The following is a 25056-nucleotide window of genomic DNA, read 5'->3' as shown; positions in this document are numbered from 1 at the left end:
GCCTGGTCTTCATTCTTCCCCCTCTGAAGTGCTTAGCTCACCAGTGTTCACCAACCCACCTTGTTTATGGAACATTTTAAACAGCTATAATATGTAATAAAATATGTATGAAATGTAATATTGTTGTTTAACACTGAGCTGAGATTGATCTCCATATAATGGCCACCCAATTGTACACTCCTCTCTAGCAGCATCCTGGATAGCAAAAGCCTTTTCTAAATGCTGGAGCCTGCTTACACTGGTCTAGGAAAGAAACAGTCTGTACATTACAGTTCCAGTTGGGGAGGCCTTGCTTTTCTCTCCTTTACTTTGTAAATGGTAAGCCGTGAACCTGTCTGAGTGCATCTGTGGCTGCTACTGAACAAGATGTGTACACACACACAAACACACACACACACACACACACACACACACACACACACACACACTTGCCCTGAGCATTTGAAATAAAGCCACCAAAAAGCACTGCTCACAATTAACCATTTGGCTTTGTTCCGGCTTATTTGTAAGAAGCCCTTGGAAGCTGGAAACAGAATCCGCTTTCAAGCAGCCATTTGATTTCCTCAATAAAACCTCATTGGATTGCTCGGGCTGCTTATGAGCCCTAAATCAGATGTGTTTCTGCAGAGAGAAAAACAATCATTTTTCCAATAGGCCTTCCTTGCTCGTACACTCAAAAGGGTGCATTCAAAAGCCTGCAGATAATATAACAAGGTTCTCGTGCTCATTGACATTTTTGACAAACATTGCCATTATGGTTTCAGTAGCTGCAGAGTAACATAAATTTTTTAAGCAATGCTTTTGAGAGCCACAATTATAAATATCAGCTAACTGCTTCTATTAACAAGAGCGTTCCTGACCATGTTTCTATTTTTCAGGATGAATAAATATAAACCAGTTCCCAAGCTCTCTAGCCAGTCTCCCATCTATCACACCAACTTGAGGATCCCGCCTTCAGACAGACCCTTTAAGAAGGAAGACTTAAACCTGATTTCAAAAGACTCCTTAGAATCGGATTCAGAAGGCCTCTCTCAAGAGGCTAAGCCCTGGTCTGATATTAAGGACAAAATCCAGGACAAAGATATGGAGCCTGACAGCTTGGAGGAGGACAGCCCAAGTGAGACAGAAGAGGCAGTGAACAGAAAAGTAGCCCACAACACTAACAGGGAAGACCTAGGAGCTCATGGTGCTGGTGTGAATCACAGGTAAGAACTGGCTTGTGAAAGGCAGTCATGTTGACTAATTCCTGGTACCTTACTAGGTGAGAAAGGGTAGACTGTCCTAATGAGCACTGTGCAAAATCAGGTCTCTAAGCAACCAGGGGCAGTTTGGCTCCCTAATTTCACCACATTTTCCTCTCCTCCTCCTTCTTTCCCTCCTCTTCCTCCTCCTCTTCTTTAATTTGCCAATACAGTCATTATTGACTGGGTATAGAAGCGTCAAGAACATGCCTTAAGGGCCAGGAGACACTTTGATAGGTCATCGGGTATAACCACCTGTCTTAGTAACTCTTCTTTTTGCTGTGACAGGGTGGGGGTGGGAGTGGGGGATGTATTTATTCCCATAGTTCTGAGGCTACAGTCTGCCATGGTGCAGAAGACACAGAAGCTGAGGAGACTTGGTCTGTGACGGAGGAAGCTCCAGCTTCAGCTTCATGCGTAGCACAAACAGAAAGCCAAGTCCCACGGCCCCTGAAGTGGTCCAGCTTGCAAAGGCCTGCTTCTCCTCACTAGACCACATTTGCAAAGGCTCCCAAAATAGAACTGCAAGCCTACGGGGGGGGGGGGGCACATTTCACATCTTAAAGAACTTGTCCAGAGAGTCATGGTGAGGTCTCTTAGAGTCAAAATTAGCACCCAGTCCTGAGTCTCTTCCTTACTCCTCTCCATTTCACTGGAGATATCAAGGCAAATAAAACTTGTCTTCACATTAGAGAGTCTCAAAAATTCAGTAAAAATGATAAATGCTGTCATTGGAAGGCTGAAGGCAGAGGAGAGCTTAGGATGGCTTTAGCTAAACAGACTGGTTGAGTCAACTGGGAGGGGGCCAGAGGGGACAACATGATGAAGCAATGTTTCTGGAAGCTTAAGTTAGAGAATGAATATTACCAACTATGGACAAAGAAACAGCTGGCTAGCAATGATTATTACAACAGTATCAATACTGTGGACATTTTAAAAGGCCCCTTTCTTTTTCCCTTTTCTCAGTTCTACATTGTTGGTAGAAATGAGGCTAACAGAGAAGAAATCGTTTGCCGAACGTTATAGTAGTTGGAAGGCATGTTTTCTTTTGCTATTAATGTCATGTTTTATTGTTTTTGTTTGTTTTCTGGTACTGTGGGTCCAACTCAGAGCCTTGGGCACACTAGGCAAGCACTCTGCCATTGAGCCAGATATACACATATATGCTTTTTAACTTTGAAAAAAAATGTCTATCCTATAAAAAAAAATAGAAGGGAATAATGACACAAATCATATTTATACTGGGTTATTTTAAAGTCACAGTCATAAATATCATCTAACCATTTCCTTGTTGGAGCTAGAGGGATGGCTCAATAGTTGAGAGTCTGTCCTGCTATTTCAGAGAACCCAGATTTGGTTCCCAGCAGTCACAACAGATAGCTCACAACTGCCTATAACTCTAGCTCCAGGGGATCTGACACCTCTGGCCTTTGCAGGCACCTTCATTCAACTGCACACACCTATACAGAGATACACATATACACATGAGTAAAAAGAAAAAAAAAACCTAGTTCCCTTGTACCCTTTTCATATCATTTCTCCATGCTCCACCTCAGAAATGATGGAAACACATCACTGTGGGCGCCACCCTTCTTACCATTCTCTTACTGGTTCATGGGTGCCTATAATTACTGATGATGTATGCACATGCATATACAACACCCCTATTTTGTTCAGTCAACATTACGTTTTTGACATTTTCCTGTTTTGTCCTGGCTTATCTTACAAATAAGTTACATTGTGTGGAAGGGAGCTTACCCACTTCCTACTGTAACTGACTTCTCTCAGTGCTGTGACCAAACACTGAACAAGAAGCACCCTAAGGAAGGAAGGGAGTGTTCGGGCTCACAGTTCCAAAGACACAGTCCATCATGGAAGGATGGCCATGGCAGCAGGAGCTTCAGCCACTAGTCTCACAGCTTTGTGGTCAGGAAGCCGGGAGGAGTGAGACGACCACTCAGCTCACTCTCCTTATTTGTCCAGCTGGTAGGGTGGGTCTTCTCATGTCATGGGCATGCCCAGGGACATGTCTTCTTCTTGATTCTACTTCCTGTCAAGCTGACAAGCAGAATTAAACATCCTATCTACTGATGGATATATTTAGGCTGCTCCCGTTCTTGTTTCCCACAAGTGTCTGTGTGCAATCCTTCTGCATCCATCCGCCTGTTGGAGATGTGAGTTCCCTTAGGGTCTATGTATGCAGAAGTACCCATTCTTAGGAGGAGGAATGTGTGCCCAGTGCCTGCAGCTTTGCTGACCTCACAGTTGCCAAGACACTTTAAACTTCTGAGAGGTTATAACATTCCACTTTTGGTAAATTTTAACCACTTGTCCCTCGTGACTTGTATGTTTTTAGCCAAAAGAGATCAGTTTAGACATACTCTTCAATGACTGCTTAACTTCATTTAACAAAATATGGTTTTTGTACTTGTGTTTATGGACTTGCCTCATGCTACACAGTCTTCCAGTGCCTAGAAGTGTTATCGTGTGATTATCTAACACCCTGGGTAGACACTAGTGTCCTGGTTGGCTTTTTCTTTTTTAACCATGTTTTAACTGAAATATATAATATATATTCTTTCATATGTATATAAAAGAATTGACAGAGTTTGGTGACATATTAGCTACAGAGGCTGAAGAACAAAGGAAGCTACTAATGAAGGCTAATAACAGTTACCACATATCCAACTTCTCTTGTGAGTCCATAATTATACTACATACTTTATATATGTTATCTTGCTTAATCCTATAGGAGTCCTGGGAGGTAGATACTATAGTCAGCCCATCATGAAGGTTGCCAGGGGGGCTTCATGAAGTTGCCTTAATGCCCCCTTGTGGGCATTGGAGCAGATTGGAGTGGGTACTGGAGCAGACCGTTGGTGCAGTCTGACTTGCTACTCTTATGTTTTTCATCCTGGCTCTGATGTGGGAGAGCTGTTCTCTTCAAGATAGGAAATGGAAATGGTTTCACTTCTAGAAATAAGGGCATCATAAAGGAAGCTTTTTGTTTTGTTTTGTTTTTTCATTTTTTTATGTATATGAGTCTTAGGGTTTCCTGCACAAACATCATGACCAAGAAGCAAGTTGGGGAGGAAAGGGTTTATTCAGCTTACACTTCCACACTGCAGTTCCTCATCAAAGGAGGTCAGGACTGGAACTCAGGCAGGTCAGGAAGCAAACACTGAGGCAGAGGCCGTGAAGGGATGTTACTTACCAGCTTGCTTCCCCTGGCTTGCTCAGCTTGCTTTCTTATAGAACCCAGGACAACCAGTCCAGGGATGCAGAGATGGCACTACCCACAATGGGCCCTCCCCTCTTGACCACTAATTGAGAAAATGCCTTACAACTAGATCGCAAGGAGGCATTTCCTTACCTTAAGCTCCTTTTTCTGTGATAACTCCAGCTGTGTCAAATTGACACACAAAACCAGCCAGTACAATGAGTGTTTTACCTGCATGTATGTGTGTACACTAATATATGCGTGCCCACAGAGGCCAGATGATGATGTCAGATTCCCTGGAACTAGACTTAGAGATGGTTGTGAGCTGCCATGTGACTTCTGGGACTCTAACATGGATTCTGTACAAGAGCAGCCAGTGCTCTCAGTCCCTGAGTCATCTCTCCAGCCCCCAAAAGTCTTCTGCATTGTACAAAGTTTTTCTTTTTAAAGATTTTGTTTTGTTTTGTTTTGTTTTTCAAGACAGGGTTTCTCTGTATAGACCTGGCTGTCCTGGAACTCACTTTGTAGACCAGGCTAGCCTTGAACTCAGAAATCCGCCTGCCTCTGCCACCACTGCCCGGCTGAAGATTTATTTATTATTATAAATAAGTACACTGTAGCTGTCTTCAGATGCACCAGAAGAGGGCATCAGATCTCATTACAGGCAGTTGTGAGCAACCATATAGTTGCTGGGATTTGAACTCAGGACCTTCAGAAGAGCAGTCGGTGCTCTTACCCGCTGAGCCATCTCAACAGCCCATGTACAAAGTTTTCTTGTCTGACTTTTAAGATGAAAAAAGACAAGACTCCACCTGATTTCCCCAGTTGTTTGCTGTTTCTTTCTTTGATACCATGCTTAGCAGGTACCAGCAGTTTGAACCTTGTTCAAACTGCCAAGGGATCATTAGATTATGATACAGTATGTCTCAAAATAAAGAATTATACTTCCAAAAGTCCAAGTTATCACTAGGTTCTTCATCTTCTGGCACAGAAGCCCTTAAATAATTCTGTTTCCCTCCAATTGCCCTGCCATGGTAATGTTTAATGATAGACTGTAAAGTGCAGGACAGGGTTAGTTAGAATGGACTGCATCCTTAGTACTTGTTAGAATATAGTGTCCCCTTCCACTGGGCATAAAAGGACCAGTTTCTCACTACAAAGAAAAACCAAACTGAAGGACTCATCCAAATAATGTCTCAAAATGTGATTCGAATATGGTTGGATATTGATCCTTTCTCTGCCTCGTGTTAGTTACATAGTCCTTTCCTAGGGGTTGTGTCCTTCAAATCTAAGCAGTTATGAGACATGATACAAATAAATTGATCTCAGGGCTCTCAACATAAAATTGAAGCAGGCTTTCATTTCCCAAAGGTAGATGGCATTCTGGGGATTGTAGTTCAAAAAAAAATTAGCTCAAGCCTTGGCCTTAAACCAAGACAAACCTTTCTTCTCGCTTTTATAAGCAATAGTTTTAAAAGCTGCCTGACAAATCACTTAGCCCCACACCCGTGTTTTGATGTCACTAGAACCTCCTGAAGTCAAAGACAGAGAGTTCGGTGTCTATGGATTAGAGAAAACCCTTTCCTTAATGGAAATTGGAGCAGCGTTGACAGTGGTGAATGAATCACAAGTGGAGAGAGGATCATCATGTGATAACCCTTAAGCCCCACTCCAGAACGAGCCTTGTGACACTCAGCACTCATGAAGAAGCAGATCAATGTAATGCCCAGGGTGTCAGAAATAACATCTTCAGTCCTGAAGCCTTCTGAAGTCTTGTGCATTTAAAAAAAGGAGGAGGAGGAGGAGGAGGAGGAGGAGGAGGAGGAGGAGGAGGAGAAGGAGAAGAAGAAGAAGAAGAAGAAGAAGAAGAAGAAGAAGAAGAAGAAGAAGAAGAAGAAGAAGAAGAAGAAGAAGAAGAAGATCAGAAAGCAGTCATCCAGTACCTAGCATGGATGCTTAATAAGGTCTTGTTTACAGGAATACTTATACACTTCTTTTCCACTTGTAGAACTACTAGCTTCATATGTTATTTCCTTTATCTTAGCTGAAGCTTCTGGGTAAACTTAGTGTAATTTTAAAAATTAGTTTTTATTATAGTTCTAGGGAGTGAACTCCAGACTTCGCACACATGAACCACACATGTGAATCCCTGCCTTAAAGTATCTCCGTTATTTTGCAGATAAGAACCTGAGTCTCTAGGACATGTGCAGATGACTCAGTCCAAGGCTCTAATTGTGAATCTCTAAATATGTAATCATGGGTCTAAAATGGCTTACCATCAAGTACTTACCACCAAGTTTGATGACCTGTGTTTGATCCCCAAGACTCATCTAGGAGAAGGAAAGACCTGACCCCTACAAGCTGTCCTCTAATCACCCCCACCCCTACCCCCAGTGCACTGGGGTGTGCACCCACCCACATAAAATAAATAAAGGGATGCAGTAAAATGAAATATGCAATTGAATGATCTGATAAAGAATTGCATTTTACTGAATAGTAGAAAATTAAAGAGGGGCCTGTTGAGATAGCCTGGCAGGTGAAGTCACCTGCCACCAAGCTTGAGGGTCTAAGTTTGATTCCTCGGGACCTACATAGTAGAAATGGAGAACCAGCTCCTCCAAGTTGTCCTCTGACCTCCAAACCACACTGACTGACATGTGCACACTCACGCACACAAAGCAATAGTAACAGAAATGTAAAGACTGAAGGTAAACACTCTCAGGGTGGACTAAACTGGAGCCAGAGTAAATGTACGCGCAGAAGTATACATTTTTGTAGTAACCCATTTGCCTAAAGGATACTGAATCTTCAGAGTAAGTTTAAGTGTTGTAGTATTTCTCCTTGGGTGGTGAGGTCAGGGGTCACATTAGCCTTTATTCTTGACCACTTCCTTTAGGACACAGCTATGTTTCTTCCAGAATGTTCTATGGCCGTTCCTCCCGTATCGTCTGGGAACCACAGTATTAGTATCCAAAGGAGGAGTTGGATCCTGTGTAAGGATGCACTGTGAACTATTAATGGGAAGTTGACTGACTGGTCAGGCAGTACTAGTTCAGTTAACCAGTTGTTAGTTAACTGACATTCAAAAGCTGTTGGAAATGGATGGGGGAGTGACTTGTAATAATCAACATTTTCTACTGTATTATAGGATACAGCCCCCTCCCCCATTTGTACTTTAAAACATGCTGCTTCTAATAATTACACAAGAATCAGAAAAAGTATTGAATGATAGATTCTAGTACTTGAAGGGGAGTATTGAAGAATCTAAACAAACACAGGGCAGGGGGTGTTGTTAAGAAAGCTAAATTTCTCCAGCTGTTTTCCTTTCTTTCTTTCTTCCAGCTGCTTTCTAGAACACTTGGAAAATATTTAAGCTGAGACTATGCTAGTGTCCATTATAATGGTTGTGGATTTATTTTTTCAGCAGTTGGGAAAATAAGAAAAACGTTCGAGACTGGTTCTAAAGTTCTAGAACTATAAAGACCATTCCAGAGGGTTCTGGGAATTAACTTCCATTTTTGTTCATTTCTAATGTTATTCATCTATGTTAGTTTCTACTGTCCATTAATAGGCTGGTCGACTTCTTTACTGAAGTAAAGTACACATGTGTACACATGGTACACATGATACTGTGTACCATGGGCTTTAGGACTCCTAAACAATTTGGGAGGATAGCAGCTAAAACCTTCTTTGTGAAAATGATTATATCAAAGGGGTGCTTTTTGTTGTGGGTACTGGCTGTTGTAGGTACTGGCTGTTGTAGGTACTGGCTATTGTAGGTACTGGCTGTTGTAGGTACTGGCTGTTGTAGGTACTGGCTGTTGTAGGTACTGGCTGTTTGTTGTAGGTACTAGCTATTTCTGTTTTACATTCGTTTATTTGCTCACTAACCAGGTCTTAGTTAAACTCTGGTGTACTCCTAGGAGCAAGAGTGGGGCCATCATGACAGGCAGGCTGTCATAGAAAAGTGTGTGAGAACATGGATTGTATCTATTATAAGCCAAGATCCTGCCAGAAATGCTAAAGCCATGAAGACTCATGGGGGCTCTCCACTGTTGTCCCAGAGATAAATACTAGTTCTCTCCTCATTTATTTCAAAACTTGGGTGTATTTTTGTGTTCAAGTCAGTAACAGCCAGTTAAAAACCTTAGAAAGTACAGTTTATTACACACAATCCTTCATGTTTATCAAGAAGATGATAGCAAGTACTAAAAGATTAGTACAGTTTATGGCCTATACCTCATCTGTTCCCAATTCATAGCAAGTTGGAAAATATAAAAAACTTTGATAACTTTATTTTTTTCCAACCTCCTTTCTTCGAAGAAAATTAACTTGTGTAGGGGAGGGAGCACAGATGTCATGGTGCAGTCATGGAAACGAAAGGACAACTTTTGGGAACGGGCTCCCTCCTTCTACCATGTGGGTCACTGGGACAGAACCCTTTCTTTATTTGAGGCGCCATCTGGCCATTTGCGTGCGACCAGGTCTCACTGTGTGACTTAGTCTGGCTTTGAACTCACAGAGTCCTTCCTAAGTGCTGAGGTCCCCACTGGGATACATCAGGCCCAGTCTAATGCATTTTTAGTTTTACTATTACAAGCTGATTTTGTATAATTTTTAGTGTATTGCATTTAAATGAAGTGATTTTTTTCCCAATACTTACTAACATTGAGAAGTTATACACAGTAAACCCACCCTAACTCCAAAAGTGACAGATTCTTAGAACCTTCAGAGTCTAGCAGGTCGGCCAGTTTCCTGTTATACATAAGGGGGAGCCGTGGCCTGGAGAAATGAAGAGACTTATGCTTACACCACTGATCAGTGGCAGAACCTGGTGTCTTAGTTACTTTTCTATTGCCGTGAAGAGACACTGTGACCAAGGGAACTTATAAAAGAAATCATTTAATTGGGGATTTCCTTATAGTTTCAGAGGTTGAGTCCATGATCATCAGAGTGGGAAGCCTGCTGGCAGGGAGGAACAGTAACTGAGAACTTACATTTCACAAGTTCATCACACATACACACACACACACACACAGAGGGTGGGGGCAGGAGGGAGGGAGAGAGAGAGACTGGGCCTGGCATGAGATTTTGAAACCTCAAAGCCCACCCCAGCAACATACTTCCTCCAACAAGGCTACATACTTTTTTAAAAATAAAGATTTATTTATGTATATGAATACACTGTAGCTGTCTTTAGAGGGCATCAGATCCCATTATGAATGGTTGTGAGCCACCACATGGTTTGCTGGGATTTGAACTCAGGACCTCTAGAAGAACAGTCGGTGTGCTCTTAACCACTGAGCCATCTCTCCAGCCCAGCTAAGTACTTTTTAATCCTTCCTAAAACAGGTCCACCAACTAGAGAGCAAGCATCCAAATACATAAGCCTACAGTAGTCATGCTTATTCAAATGACCACACAGGGGTAAAAGACATGTCCATTGTTTTTCCAATGATATAAAATATAAATTCCAATACCACTAATCTCACATTTAAAATATAAAATGTACACTTGTAAAGGAGGTATGAGGAATGGAAAATCTTAAAAGTTGAGGTCTTAATGCGGCTCCATAAGTAGAGTGCTTGCCTAGGATGCACAAAGCCCAGGGTTCAATCCCAGCACTGCATAAACTGGGCATGCTGGTGTGTACTTGTAATCCCAGCATTGAAGAGTATGAGCAAGGAGCTTTCAAAATCCATCCTTAGCTACATAAGAAGTTCAAGGCTAGTAACCCCGTCTCAAAACAAAAACTCTCTACTCTTCACCACTGTTGCGGTGAATAAGGAGAACACCCAAAATTTGCATACAAAATGTCTGCAAGTCATGTCATCAACTCTCACAGAGAGAGAAAAACTGTGGCTCCAAGTGCTGTGTCATAATTCCCGGAAATCTGGGGGAGCCCCATCTTACTAACCAACATGGAGAGAGGGCCTAGAGAGGTAGCTTCGTGATTAAGAGCACTTGCCGCTATTGCAGAGGATCTGATGCCCTCTGCTGGCCTCCAAGGCACTGCATGGAAGTGTTAACATGTACATACATACAGGCAAAACAACCATGCACATGAACTAAATAAAATTAATAAGAGAAAAAGACTGCAGCTTTTTGAGTTAGACATCGAGGTTCAGGGAGCAGCTATAGGGCAAAAGGGAGGGGGCTTCAGAGAGAGAGGGGAAAGACCCAAAGTGCCAGAGGAAAAGAAAAGAAAAAAAAGATAGAAAAAAAAGATAGAAAACAACAACAACAAAACCCAGAAAACCAGAAGGGTTAGGAATTACACCTTTCTGAGTCAGGGCTCAGAAATGCAGATAGACTTAACAGAGTGTCCTGGCAGACCTGTAGTTACTGCACTGGCATGGCGATTTCTGGGAAGGAAAGGTACATTATCTTAATAAGGCAATAATTGTTCTAAGGGAATCCACCTCCCTGGGGGGTGGTTCCTTAGCCAGATGACTGGATCGACTCTTGCAGGATTTTGTTTTGTTTTGTTTTGTTTTGTTTTTTGAGTAGCTTGGAATGTTAGGTTCACACCTAGCCCAGCAGTAGACACCTTTGCTTTGACCAGAGGAGAAAGCCTTTCCTCAATGGGACTCAAGGCTGCTGTGACAGCACAGCCGTTCTCATGGCTCATGGCGACGTAGCCTTCGTCCGCATAACTGTCATCTCAACAGAAGGGAGAAGCTAGACTGTTCCGTTGTGACCTCTAGTGTGAGCCCTTTAGATGACTGACTTCCTTTTACTCCCAGATTATTCTTGAATTGAATTGGGTGTCAGAACAACAACTTGGGACAAATACCTGGTTACAACAGTCACAAATGTGTTGCTGATGTCCAGGGCATGCCTTTAATCCTAGCACCCAGGAGACAGAAGCAGGCAGATCTCTGTGAGTTCGAGACCAGCTTGGTCTACAGAATGAATGCTAGGATGACAGGGCTATGTGGCGAGTCCCTGTCTCAACAAAACAACAGCAGCAACAACAACAAAAAGCCAGAAATCTATTGTTGAAAGAAAGGAAGGGATCTGAGTCAGAATTGCCCAAATGATGTAATCGCCTTAAGCAAAGTTCACTAAATGACAATCCACCCCCTTCATTTTAGTGTGTTTCTGTAGACAGGTTTTTACCTTCAGTTCATTAAGCTATTGTTTTTCTATTAAAACCTTTAATTATTTAAGTAAAATAAATGCCTCCATTAAATGAAAATTTATGGGTTACCAGTAATCGTCACAAAGTGTGTCTATGGAAACATTTTATTTTGTGCCTGCAAAAGTGAATTTCTAATCTTTTTTTAGATTTGTTGCATTTCGTCTCCTTAAAAGCCATTCATAAGAAGAGCAAGCTGCAATAGGATTTAGGAACCCTCAGGAACAACTGTCAGTGTTGAGGCTCCTTTAAAGAGCATCACAAACTCTACACTTAAGCAGAAATTGAATTTGCTGCTCGCGTGCATAAAAGATTTAATGGCATATAAATTGGGAATAATTATTCTGTTTCAAAGGATTAAATGAAACCTAAATCAGTAATAATATGTGCGGTTTCAATCTAACTGCCTGCTTAACATAAAGAGGCAAATAAATAACAGCTAACGGACGGGGGCTTTGCTTTTATTCCCTTCCTCAACAGGCAAAATGGCCAGTTATTGAATATTTTATTGTGAGCGCAGAGGATGCTAATTGAACTAGAAACATGCTCTAATTTTAGTAATTTTTTGATTGAATACAAACTGAGTATGAGGCTCTTCATTAAATGGAGATTTGATTTTATTTTGTTTGAAGTTATCACAGCACGGACTCAAACATGGTCCATTAAAGGCAGCAAATACCCCACTGAACACATTCGAGACATGCCCCCTCCCCAATCCCTCTCCTCTCCGCATCCATTTCTAACCCGGGGCTCTGAAGAGGAGCCCCGACATCTGTTGTCTGAAGGGTAACAAAGGAGTTGTGTTCTCATTGTCCCCGTGACCTTCCCAGCGGATGAGGAGGAGAAGAGGTGCGTGTTTTGTGTGCAGAAGATTGCCGGTGAAAGAGCACTTCACACTCATTTTGTCCCCGTGTGTTGACCCAGACTGCAAAACACAATTGGGCTCCTTAGCACACGAGCTCGGCACAATAGGGTCCTTTAGTATCATGTTCTGTTTCAACAACTCGATTTATTTCTGGGAAGCCTTACAATTTTCCATGCACATGATTTTGAAAGGAAAAAAAAAAAAAGCCCCTCATTAGTTTCAACATGTCTTCCATTTGGAATTGGTGAAGGGGGTGTTTGGAGGCAGCCATTGCCAGAGTCGATGGCATCGATGGCACCGTGTTCTTAACGCTCTCGAGGAGACCGTGGTTGTCTTGGTTTTACTTGTGGATAACATACCTTCCTTGGTGTTTCCCTCTGACCACTGTCTCAGAAACGTTTCTCAGCAGCTCGTCTCTTCTCATTTGTTCCCAGCCTCCTTCATTTGGTCTGGTTTCTGCTTAGAACAGCATGATGGTCTTTCAAGTGGCCATTTCTTAAGGAAAGGAAATCCACTAGGGCTTTGACTTTATGGGTTTTCTGGAAGGCACAAAATAGTTTAATTCTCTTACTTGTATTTCCTGTGTCTCGGTTTAGTGGTTGGTAAAATATTTTATCATGTGGATTAACTGATATTTCTTAATCCCATTTCCTAAATTATGATTTCAGACATTTCCCATGGAACCTAACTTGTGACTAAAGAGCTGGATTTTTTTTTTTTCTTTTAATGGGTGTTACATCTTTCAGGCCACTAGATCCTGATGTTCTTGAAATATCTTAAGGCCCGCAGGGAAAAGAATCCCTCGAGCTTCATCAGGAGGAAGCATAGTACACAACAACTACGTTATATCCTAGAGACTGAGTGCGGTAGGCAGTGAGCAAAACCCAGTTATAGGACTCGCTGACACACTATCCTACCTAGTGTTTACACCATTCTTTTTTTTTTTTTTTTTTTTTTTTTTTTTTTTTTGCCTTCTGCTCTTCAGAAGTCTTGATGGTACAATGTTTAAAACAATAATTATTATTATTATAAAGGAAAAAGAAAAGGGGAGTGTGGGAACCCAAGCAAAAGCTTCGTGCACATTGTGGGAGGTGAGCTGTCAGATCACCACCACTCATGCCCTCTGCCATCCTGTCTGAGACATGAAGAAACTGTGGGTCCCTAAGGATCGACCAAGTTTTAAAACACCCAAGACATTCAGCCCTGGCGTTTAAGCAGCACCTGTAACCTGGCCCGTTAGGGTTTCAAGTTCAAAGCATCAGGTCAGTCCTGTGGGTCAGCAGCTAACATGTCTTTCAAGAGCTGCTTGACCCCCCTCAGACATGGAAGTCCTACGTTTCTGGGAGATATGCAACTCCATCTTTGGGTTTTCTAGCAGCGTATCACCAACAGGGATGATCTCAATCCCTTGTTTAATGTAGGTCCCCAGGAGCTCCTTCTTGGTTTCAGAGTCAAAGTAATTCTTTCTATCATTGCCCAGATGATAATGCCCGGAGCAAAGATGTCAGCCTTGGGTGTTTATACCATTCTTACTTTGTGCCAGACACAAACATAAAATAATCTGCCCACAAATGTGAAGTGAATAATTCACAAAGTACTCAGTGGCACCAGAAATTATGCATCATGAATGGATGGCTGTCAGCCATCACTATTTGAAGCTAGTTAAGTACAGTGACCTCTCAAGTGCCCAAGTTTTCCTAATGTAATCACAGGGATAAGAATAGGTACATACACCTTCAAATATCAGAGGTCCCTATGTTATCTTTCCATGACTGTGATGAAATGCTTGAGATAATCACCTTAAAAGGACCAAGAATCTCTCTGGGCTCACACTTCCAGGGCACTTGACCCTGTTCCTTTAGGCCTGTGGCAATATGGAGGCAAGAGCATCTGTGAGAGGAGGCTTGTTCACCCCATGGAGGCCAAGAAACACACAGAGAGCAAAGCTCTGCTGACCCAAAGGGCATGGCTTTGAAGGAAGTTAGTTTCCTTCCATAAGATTCTAAAGATTCCACCACCTCTCAATATTGTCATAAGCTAGAGACCAAACCTTCAACACACGGGCCTCTACCTAATTTTATTTTTTTTCATTTCTGATGTTACTTAGTTATATCAGGAACTGAGTTATCTGAGGCTAACAGGATGGCAGGGTTGGAGGTGGATGGATTTTGAGATATTATGGAACAATTAAACATGGGTCTCCTGGAACTGGAGTTTCAGGTGGTAATGAGCAACCATGTCGGCCCCGGAAACCCAACTCCAGGTCCTCTGTAAGAGCAGCAAGTGCCCTTCACCACTGAGTCATCCCTCCAGCCCAGTGATGTCGTTTGGTAACCAAGAAGACTCTTCTAAATTTCTTCAAAAGGAAGTGTGTGTAAGGCCATCCTGAAGTTCATCCCTTTGGCTATTCTTAACTGATGACCCATCTTCTCTCTGAAATTAAGTGCCCATATAACTCTTCCAGAGTTTAGTGAGGTCCTTGCCTATCTGAGGTCCGAGCCTCAGCTTTCCTCTTCCCAGCCTCCACTATCTGCAGAGGATTTGCTCTTGGGAAGCAAAGCTGCTCTGTCCCTTTAACTCCTCTTTCCTGCTGTTCTCTCTGCCTAGGAACATGTCTCCTCAGCCTTAGGTCATGGCCGTGACTTCCGGTGGAAAGCTCTCCCCAACCTCCTGAGACACACTCGAGGTCCCGTGTGGTCCCCACCAGCACAGGCATCATTCCTTGTTTTCCTTGTTTCCCCAGCAGTTTGTGAAGACAACACCCTGTTGCTTAGCACACTGTAGTTCCCCAGCTTAGTAAGTACTCAGCCAATACTCATCAAATCAAATGGGAACTACTGAATAAAAGAATAAACTTAAGTTCAGCTTTTCCTTCCAGGCAACTATGGATATGGGAATACAGCCTTTGTTTGTTTGCTTGCTTGCTTTTAAAAGGTCATGTTTGCTTAAAGATAATAACTGAGCTTTCTTCTCCATGTAAACAACTGCAGCTAAACCTTAGGTCGCTTAGTATAATAAGATAAACCCTAAAATCAGTCACTAATTTATCCCAACGCAAGAAGCATCTTCATGTTAAGATTGAAATTATGTAGCTACTTTTTAAAATAAATATATTTACGCTGGAGTACTTATGGAGATCCAGTTATTTACTCTAGACGCATTTAACTTGTCTGCCCATAGAGCAATGCAGTGCACGAAATTAGTGGAGGAAGGCATACTACAGCCCCTGCAGTCTGTGACCTTAGTGAAGTGAGAACGCAATCCCAGTGAAAAGCTAATGAGAGCATTGCAGAGTACTGTAAGATACATGTCTTCTTGCCAGTCTTTAGTCAGCCATGAGAAATGGGCCAAATACAAAATCCCCATTTGAGACAACTTGCTTCAAAGATGAAAGTTGAAAGGCCCATTGTCCAAATGCTGAAGTTTGTAAGGCAGATAACCCACAGTAGGCACATGCCCATCATGGTCCTGAAGTCAGGACATCTTGTGGTACCTGTCTGGGAGATACAGTGATGTCCCATATCCTGGCAGTTTTGCTGGGGAAATCCCATCCAGGAAAAGGAAGAGCGCCCTCCATTGGGAAGTCCCCACCCTCTTCAGAGCTGAAAAACTCACAGTGACAACTTAGAATAGCATATGAGATTTTTTTTTTTTTGCTTTGCATTGAATCAAAGAAATCCAGGTCCACATTAAGAAGGGTAAATTGGCATCATAGGGACCATTAGTTTGTTTACCCAGCATAAAATTATGTCCTCTGTAAACGGGAATATCAAATAGCATAAAAAGCTGGGCGATTTACATTTTCTTTTTGATTAGAGGATTTCATCCACTGTCCTCAACAAGGAAAAAATCTCTCCCATTTAGCTTTTGAAGATCAAAGAGGCCATTAAATATGCCATATTACCAGCTTTTTTTCCCCCAGTTAAGACTACAGGCTACTTTACGAATTGAGACTGTCATGGCAGACTGGAGGACTTTATTTGGGGTCTAGTTTTACTTCCTCAGACAGGACGACGTGCTTAACCGTAAATCAGAGAGACTGTCCTAGAACTTGAGGCCCACGATGACCTATCGTATGCATGACTCTGACAACCAGGACACTCAGAGCCACAGTCCGACTCGAAGCCTCATGTACTTCCCTGTAGCATGTTTGATAAACATCTACAGAGAAGAGGACTGGAACCCAAAATTCCTGAAAAGAAAGAAGAGCCTATGTATGTAGGTATTCAATTGAGATGAAAACCTGACTCTCCTCCCAAGAGGAGTACTTCCCCTCCTAGATATAAATAAATAATCAAATATGCATAGAGCCGACTAAGGGAACCAGCTAAGGTATAAACTGTTAAACTGTCCCTTCCTCCTTCTCCTTCTCCTAGTGCCTCCTCTCCTTTCCTTCTTTTTTGAGACAGGGTTTCATGTAGTCCAGGCTAACCATCAATGCATCTTGTAGTCAAGGATAACCTTAAACTTCCAATCCACCTGCCACCTCCCTCTCCCTGGTGCTGGGACCACAAGGCTGTACCCCCCCACACACACACACCCCAATGCTGGTGAAAAAAGTCAGGGCTTCATGCATGCCAGGCAAGCCACTGTGTCAACTGAACTACAAGCCCAGCTGTCCAGTGTGAATCATACTTTTAAATCCCAGATCGCCGTTGGTACTTGGAAGCAATAGGAATCACGGGACCATAAAGACACCCTGCTTTAACATCGCAGACATTTCATCTTTGTTTTCTTGCTTTTAGAATTTAGTTGGCAAACATTTTGACTACAGATTGCAGTGAACTTGGGTAATTAGATCTTTTCTGTGGTTCTAATTTGAGACTTAGATGCACCCTCACCATCTAGATAGTGAAGGGAAATTAGAGGAAGGACTCTCAGATTAAATTTAAATAAAACGGTGAAGTGAATCAAATGAGTGAGTTTATTTTTACTGTGTGTGTGTGTGTGTGTGTGTGTGTGTGTGTGTGTGTGTGTGTGGACTTTTTATTGAGTCTGTCACAGTTGGGGGCTGTCATTTGAAGGCACCCCCCCAATTACTTTAATTAAGGACTTCTCTTTCTTTTTTGCTTTGGATAGCCAACATCGGGTAGAAGACAAATATTCAGACCTCCGATATGATCCCAATTGGAAAAGTAAAAGAGAAGAGGGACAGCCATTGGCTGGGGAAGCATTGCCAGGGTCTGCAGATAGCTCTTCAGAAAACCTGCCTTTGGCTCCACTCTACCCTTCCAGAGAGCCATCCATGGGATTCTCCGTAGGGAAAGGCAAAGAGAAGAGGAGTCCTCAAAGCGAAGCCTCCTTACTTGGAAGCGAATTTCTAAGCCCAAAGTATGAATGTGGCACCCGTCAAAATGAGTTCTTCTCAGAACTAAGCGACAGTGACCAGGAGGAGAAATCTAGTGACCTGTCTCGGTACCTAAAAAGTTCAAGCTCACACAACGAAGTTTTCCTGCCGGGGTCGCGTGGCCCGCGCAGAAGGAAGTCCAGACCATATTTTGTGGAAAAAAACAAGCTGACTTTGGGATTACCCACGCCTAAAACAGACTCTTACCTTCAACTTCACAATAAAAAGAGAGGAGAGACTCGCCTCGAACAGGTGCGTAGCAGCTGCTTAAACGGCTCTTCTGAAGCTGCCCTGGGATTCCTGTGTGTTTGAATGACCGGATGTCTCTTCCTTCTAGGAGATGATGCCATAGTAACCACTTGCCCCAGTAGAGCAAATGCTTCCATAGTGTTGCATGCTGTCCCCCAGCTGCTGCCCCCCTCCTTCTCTTCCCTTCTCCTCTTCATTCCTCCTGTTCTTTTTCTTCCTCTTCCTTTATTTTAGTCTGTGGGGGTGCGGGTGGGGTGGGTGGGGCGGGGGCCTGCGTATGTATATATGCATGGTTGTGTGTGAGGTAAACTTGAAGGAGTCGCATCTTTTCTTCTACCTTGTGGATCCTGAGGATCCACCGTGGGTCACCAGGGTTGGTGGTAAATGCCTTTACCTGCTCCATCATCTTGCTAGCCTAGGTGCTTCTTGTAGAAGGAAGGTTATAACGCCCTAAGTTCTTAAGCGCAAAATAAAGCTCACCTGTGGTTCACGGTGCTGTAACGGCTACAATTCAATCACAATACCTACAATTCAAAGAGCCATAGAATTTTTACAATATTTACTTCATGTGCATGAGTGTTTTGCCTGCATGGATGTCTGGACACCAAGTGTGTGCCCTGGAATGTATTTATGCTGTGTGTTCCAGTGGATGAGCTTCTGATTCCCTGGGATGATTCTTTGTTCTCACCTTACCACTGGTTACAACCTTACGAAGCACTCCAGTTCACTGGAGGTAGCGTGACACATTCATCCAACACATTCACCCCAAGAACCAAGCTTGCATAGGAAGTGGTTCTACATCCAGATTCTGTGTAAGTGCTGGGTGCTGAGCTAGGGGTGGTATGGGATAGGGTTGTGAAGCAGAGCACAGCACGGAAGATTTTTCTTTTCAATTCTTCAAATGATTCTATCTTACCAATTCCCATTGCTAATCAGTGCACTGTCCCCTCATTGTCCTGCACAAGCAATGTGAAATGATTATAGCATAGATACCCCATTATGTAAAATCAGAAAACTACTAGTGCCCTCTTTTCCTCATCTGATCATTTTGAGAATAAGTTATTAGCCAAATGATGGGCCTGTTGGACACTGAATATAGCAGGGCTCACTTGTAGTCTCTTCACTTGAGTTGAGACTGGAGGATGGCAAATATGACACTAATCTAGACTGTGTAGCAAGACCTTGTCGAAAACAGGAACACACAAACACATTCACACCACACACACACACACATACACCTATACATTCACACACACATATACACATTCACACACACATATACACACACATTCTCACACACACACAAACACATTCACATCACACATATACATACACATTCACACATGCATACACACACACGATTCACATACACATACATACAATTCACACACATATACATATTCATTCACACACATGCATACAATTTACACACACGTACACAATTCACACACGTGCATGCATACTCACATTTACATACACAATAACACAAGAAAAATGCTATTACAACGAGTAAATATAGCTTTATCTCATGGACACAAATAAGGATGTCCCTATCAACTTACCTCCTAGCTAATATGCCATATATACTACATACTCAAGGGAAGAGCTTGGCTGACCAGCAATTCTACACCCCTGCTGGAGAACACCTATGACGGTGGAGTCCCTTTCCAGGACTAGCAATATGTGACATCTTTGCCTTTGTAACTAACAATAAAACACAGGAATGGGTAGAGAATGTTTAACTGAATTCTCAAGACAGCTAAACATCATTAGTTCTCAACATTTTTTTACTGTTTTAAATGTAAACATAGTTTGTTGTTGTATCATAAAACTTTTGTGAAATGTTAGCCTGGCAGTGGTGGCACATGCCTTTAACACCAGCACTCGGGTGGCAGAGGGAAGTAAATCTCTGAGTTTGAGGCCAGCCTGGTCTACCAAGTAAGTTCCAGGATAGCCAGGGCTACACAGAGAGACTCTGTCTCAAAACTATCAAACAAGCAAGCAAAATTTCACAAACAAAAATGTGAAATTTGAAATTTCACTTGACTGCTTACTTAAAATATAAATGAATTCAAGAGTGACAATATCTATTGCTAGTCAACACACAAGTGAGCACTGAATGGTGGAGCCCTACTGCATGTTATAATATATTACAGGGCTTCGACTCATATGGTAATGTTTAATACATATATAGACAGAAAACTGGAACACAATAGAGTGGGAGGTCTATAAAGAGACCCTAATTGCACATGTGGTGCAATAAGAAACACTGCCCTTTTCAAAACAGCAGCCCGGGTAACCCCAAGGAGGGCAGCAAACTGGATTTATATGCTCATCATATAAAATAAATTCCAAATGGGTCTGATGTTTGATTATTAAACTTCAACCATCAGAACACTAGAAAGAAAAAAACCATAGGAAGATTCTCTTCAGAGCCTGAATTATTTTTAAAAAAAATTAAGAATTCCTATGAGATTAATAATTTGGCTTTGTATATATCAAAAACATCTACCAGAGAAAAGTATAAACAATGTAAAATATAAGAAACAAACTAGGAAAAAAATTTTTTCTAATTTATACCACAAGTAAAACTCTATCTCTAACACATAAAGATATCCTTCTCCAGGTCAGTAAGAGGGAGATTGAAGTCACCATAGAAACATACATAATAGCTCAAATGGAGAGTCACACAGAAGCTAAAACGTGGCTACTGAGCGCTTGTGAACAAACATACTCAGCATCTCTCACTATAAGAGAAGAACAAGTTCATACTACACTGAGATTCATCTCCACCTATAATTAATAAGCAGAGGATCTGTTGATAAAATTACGCAGTAATGCCAGGAAGAGAAGAAATCAGCAGGACCAGAATAAAGGATGATTTATGTCTACGTAAAATACAGTTACATTCCCAGGGAAACCAGAACATGATGTCTAAAAACAGCCACATTGCTTGCCTCTGCCCTGTGCTAGCTCTGTGACCTTGTGCAGGCTATTAAACCTCTTTGTGCCACAGCGTTCTCATCTATAAAGGAGATAATAGCAGTCTTTTCCTCATAGGGTGGTTAAGAATATGAAATGAGTAGGCTGGTATACAGAGAGGGCTTACCTTACTGCCTGACTCACAGAAAGGGCTGCATATGATTTTGTAATTAGTATTGTTATTTGGCCCAACATACTCCACTCCTGGGTATTTGTCCTAGATAGATGTATGCCGTCTTGAAAATACAGCTATACAAGATGATTCATTTCAGCTTTGTTCGTGATATAAAAAGATCAGAAGCCACCCAAATAGTCATCCTTTTGGAGGGAGTAGTTACAGAAGTTACGGTAGATCTGTACAATAGAGCAAGCAGTGGCTGTTTAAGAAATAAAGACTCACTCTGAAATGCTCTAGTCAATTCAACAGGATTTATCAGTAGGAGAAATTCAAGGGGCAAAACAGGCAGCTATAAAAACAAAACAAAACAAAACAGAAGGAATAAAATGCATGTCAAGTTGATGTGTCACACACACACCTGTAACCTCTGCACATGGTGAAGCTGATGCAGGAAGATTATAAGTTTTAGGTCTAGACTATAAGGTGAGAGACACTGTAGACCACTGCATAGGTGATGAATAAGAAGGAGTACGGGTGCAGGGCGACTGGCAGAGCTTTCCACCTTCTGCCTTTGGGCTTTTCTTATCCTTTCTCTTGCTGTACCTTTGTTTTAAGGTAGGGAGGGTCTCACAACATAGCCCTAGCTGTCCTGGAACTCGCAGAGATCTGCTTGCCTCTGCCTCTGGAGTGCTGGAAATAAAGTCATGCACCACCACACCTGGCTGTGTCTATTGGTTTTGAACCCTACCTATATACTATAGTCATCATTTTAAAAAAAGAAATAGAAAAATAGCAACAAATCAGGGTCAGGGGAGAGTCAGCTGGTAAAGTGCTGCCTGGCATGCCCAAAGCCCTGGGTTTCATCCCTGGCACCATATTGACTAGGCATGATAGCACATGATTGTTATCCTAGCATATGGACAGTGGAGACAGGAGTACCAGATGTTCAAAGTCTTTGTTAGTTACATATAAAGTAGAGGCCAACATGGGATACATGAGATCTGTTCTCAAAAAAAAAAAAAAAAAAACTGCTGTGTGTATGTAAAGTAAGGGTCATTTACAATATCAACATTGAAATAGCCCTGATTAAGTTCTTACCCTGTAACTGCGTACAGTCACCTAAGTTGCTTTTTTTGTTCTGCCTGCACATGATTCAGAATGTAACCATAAGCCTTAACTTCAGTTTTCCCATGGCTTTTCCCACTGTTCTTTTCATAGAACTGTTGGTACATATTCCCACTGTCTTAGTTAGGGTTTTACTGCTGTGAACAGGCACCATGACCAAGGCAACTCTTCTAAGAACATTTAATTGGGGCTGGCTTACAGGTTCAGTCTATTATCATCAAGGCAGGAACATGCCAGAATCCAGGCAGGCATGGTGCAGGAGGAGGTGAGAGTTCTACATCCTCGTCTAAAAGCTGCTAGCAGAATACTGATTTCCAGGCAGCTAGGATGACGGTCTTAAAGCCTACACCCACATTGACACACCTATTCCAAAAAGGCCACACCTACTCCAACAAGGCCATACCTCCAAATAGTGCCACTCCCTTGGCCTGGGCCAGGCATATACAAGCCAGCCATCCCCCACATACTTTCTTCCTTCCTTCTTTCTTTTTTGAGACAGGGTTTTTCTATTATTATGTACCCTTGGCTGTCCTGGAACTTGATCTATAAGAACAGGCTGGCCTTGAACTCAGAGATCTGCCTGCCTCTGCCTCCTGAGTGCTTGGATTAAAGGTGTGCATGTACTTTTCAATATGGATTTAGGCACGTGGTATGTGATGCTAGGAGCTGATGTAAGAAGCAACACACACTAGAGGGCACCTGAGCATCACCATCCAGCCTTGGCTCTGCCGGTGCCCACCAGAACTTATTCTGGAGCCCGGAGTATTTGAAATTCATTAGCATCTGAGTTGAATTTCCGACCTATCATTAACTTAACAAGAATTGTGTTCAGAAACTGTCCTTCTATCTTGATTTCGATAGACTTTAAAGATGAAGGTGAGGTTTAGACTGAGTTCAGAAGAGTTCTAAGTGCCTTATCCATGTGATTTGGCCCTTTCCTACTAACATCATGAAAAGAAATTACAGGTAATTTACAATTGTAAATACAGAAGGGTTATCAATTGTCTGTAGTCCTCAGGATCATGTAAAACTGAAGCCACTGTCAGATCTATGAACCAACAGCGGGCCAATCAGTCTGAGAGTATTTACTGAGCATCAACTATACCCTTGGTTCTCTTTTCTTTACTAAGGATACAGCAGAAAATAAGGCATATATAGAGCACCTATCTATCCAGGAGCCTGCTTTCCATCCATGTGACGCAGACCAGAAACAGGTAACATCTCACAGAAAACCAAATAAGCTGTATGCACCAAGTAGTCTCAGGTAGAGGCATCATTTGAGCTGAGCCCCAAAGGGATGAATCCAAAAGACAAACACATTCCAGATCTTTGAAGAATATTGACTTGCCCTACCTTGTAGCAGCACCCTTGCATGAGGAACAAGATAGTTTGGGGTGGGGTGTCAAATAAAACCATAAATCTGAAATAAAACACTATTGAGGAAGGCAGAGAATTGTGGACTACATCCAGGATCTCAGTATAAGCCCTTGCCAGGTATTTGAGCAAATGACTCCTTGTAACCTTATCTTGCTTATGGAGTCAACAACTTCTACATTGGAAGACTATTTGATCACTTTATACAAAGCTCCTGACTTATGATGGACCAGCAGTAAAAGGAAGATATTAAGGCCAGGGGGAGGGGGAATGGCTCAACCAGCAAGTGCAAGGACCTTAGTTTGATCTTCAGAACCCCTGTTGGGGGTGGGGAGGGCTGGTAATGGTAGTGTGTGCTGAGAAGGAGAAGAGGGGGGGTCCATGAAGCTCATTGGCCAGTCAGCTTAGCCTAATTGGTGACCTTCCAGACCAGTGAGAGGCCCTGTGTAAAGGAAAGGAAGGAAGGAAGGAAGAAAGGAAGGAAGGAAGGAAGGAAGGAAGGAAGGAAGGAAGGAAGGAAGGAAGGAAGGAAGGAAGGGAAAAAGAAGGAAGGAAGGGAAAAAGGAAGGAAGGGAGAAAGAAAAGAAGGAAGGAAGGGAAAAAAGGAAGGAAGGGAGAAAGAAAAGAAGGAAGGGAGAGAGGAAAGAAGGAAGGAAGAAAAGAAGGAAGGAAGGAAGGAAAAAAGGAAGAGCTGGGTGGTGGTGGTGTGTGCCTTTAATCCCAGCACTTGAGAGGCAGAGGCAGGTGGATCTCTTAGAGTTCGAGGCCAGCCTGGTCTACAGAGAGAGCTCCAGGACAGCCGGGGCTACACAGAGAAACCCTGTCTCAAAACAAAAACAAAAACAATCAAGGGGGGGCTGAGAAAGGACAATCCAAAGCTATCCTCCACATTCACACCTGCATATACACGTGCACAAATGTGTATGCATGTGTGTACATGTGTGCACAGTCTTTTCACCATAGGATAGGAAAGGAAACTAGGTAAGGCATAGGCTCTCCTAAAGGGTCTTTTCTTATCTCTAGCAACAGTGTCCAGTAATAAAGATAGAATCTCAGGTGGCAGAAGGACACAATTGGACATACCTGGTGTGCTTGTGTGTGATATGATGTCTACTGTGTATAATGTGATGTCTGTGGTGTTGCTACTTAAAGACCATCTATAAAGGGGATCCATTTTAGCCAGCATTTTTGCTGTTGATGGTAGCTCAAAATATCCAAGAGAAAAGTGGCTTGAAGGAAGAGAGGTTTCTATCTGTTATGTTGGAGAGGGTGTGGCAGAGCAGAGAAGCTCATTTTACACTGGCCAGGAGGGGGGAGGGAAGAGGTATTGCCATGCACACTTGCGTGATGGCGGTATTTGAGGCGAAAACTTCAAGGAAAGTCAGCCTCCTGCC

General features: G+C 42.4%; 1 protein-coding gene and 1 long non-coding RNA gene across 10 annotated transcripts in view; one reads left to right on the top strand and one right to left on the bottom strand.

Annotated features, from left to right (window-relative positions):
* Positions 1-25056, top strand: part of Jhy (junctional cadherin complex regulator) — a 59890-nt gene that overhangs the window by 2426 nt on the left and 32408 nt on the right. For 4 of the 7 annotated variants that reach the window (XM_031345060.1, XM_031345059.1, XM_031345057.1 and 1 more), the window contains exons 2-4: positions 879-1205; positions 17547-18066; positions 23419-23502. In XM_031345060.1, the coding sequence (XP_031200920.1) occupies positions 880-1205; positions 17547-18066; positions 23419-23502 (930 nt within the window). In that variant the 5' untranslated portion in view covers position 879. The remainder of the gene's footprint in view (positions 1-878; positions 1206-17546; positions 18067-23418; positions 23503-25056) is intronic. The other 3 variants (XM_031345062.1, XM_031345061.1, XM_031345058.1) reach the window with 1 other exon arrangement.
* LOC116073274 overlaps positions 12637-25056 on the bottom strand; it is a 15355-nt gene continuing 2935 nt past the window's right edge. The window contains exons 2-4 of one of the 3 annotated variants that reach the window (XR_004111752.1): positions 18544-18587; positions 18022-18147; positions 12637-13006 (exon numbers count right to left, since the gene is read on the bottom strand). This is a non-coding gene — a long non-coding RNA (uncharacterized LOC116073274). Of the gene's footprint in view, positions 13007-16412; positions 16660-18021; positions 18148-18543; positions 18588-25056 lie in introns of those variants that run through there. The other 2 variants (XR_004111750.1, XR_004111751.1) reach the window with 2 other exon arrangements.

The sequence above is a fragment of the Mastomys coucha genome, unplaced genomic scaffold (assembly GCF_008632895.1).
Source record: "Mastomys coucha isolate ucsf_1 unplaced genomic scaffold, UCSF_Mcou_1 pScaffold23, whole genome shotgun sequence".
NCBI classification, from domain to species: Eukaryota; Metazoa; Chordata; class Mammalia; order Rodentia; family Muridae; genus Mastomys; species Mastomys coucha.
Note: the sequence above shows the minus strand (reverse complement) of the source record. Positions and strands in the feature narration are given on the sequence as shown.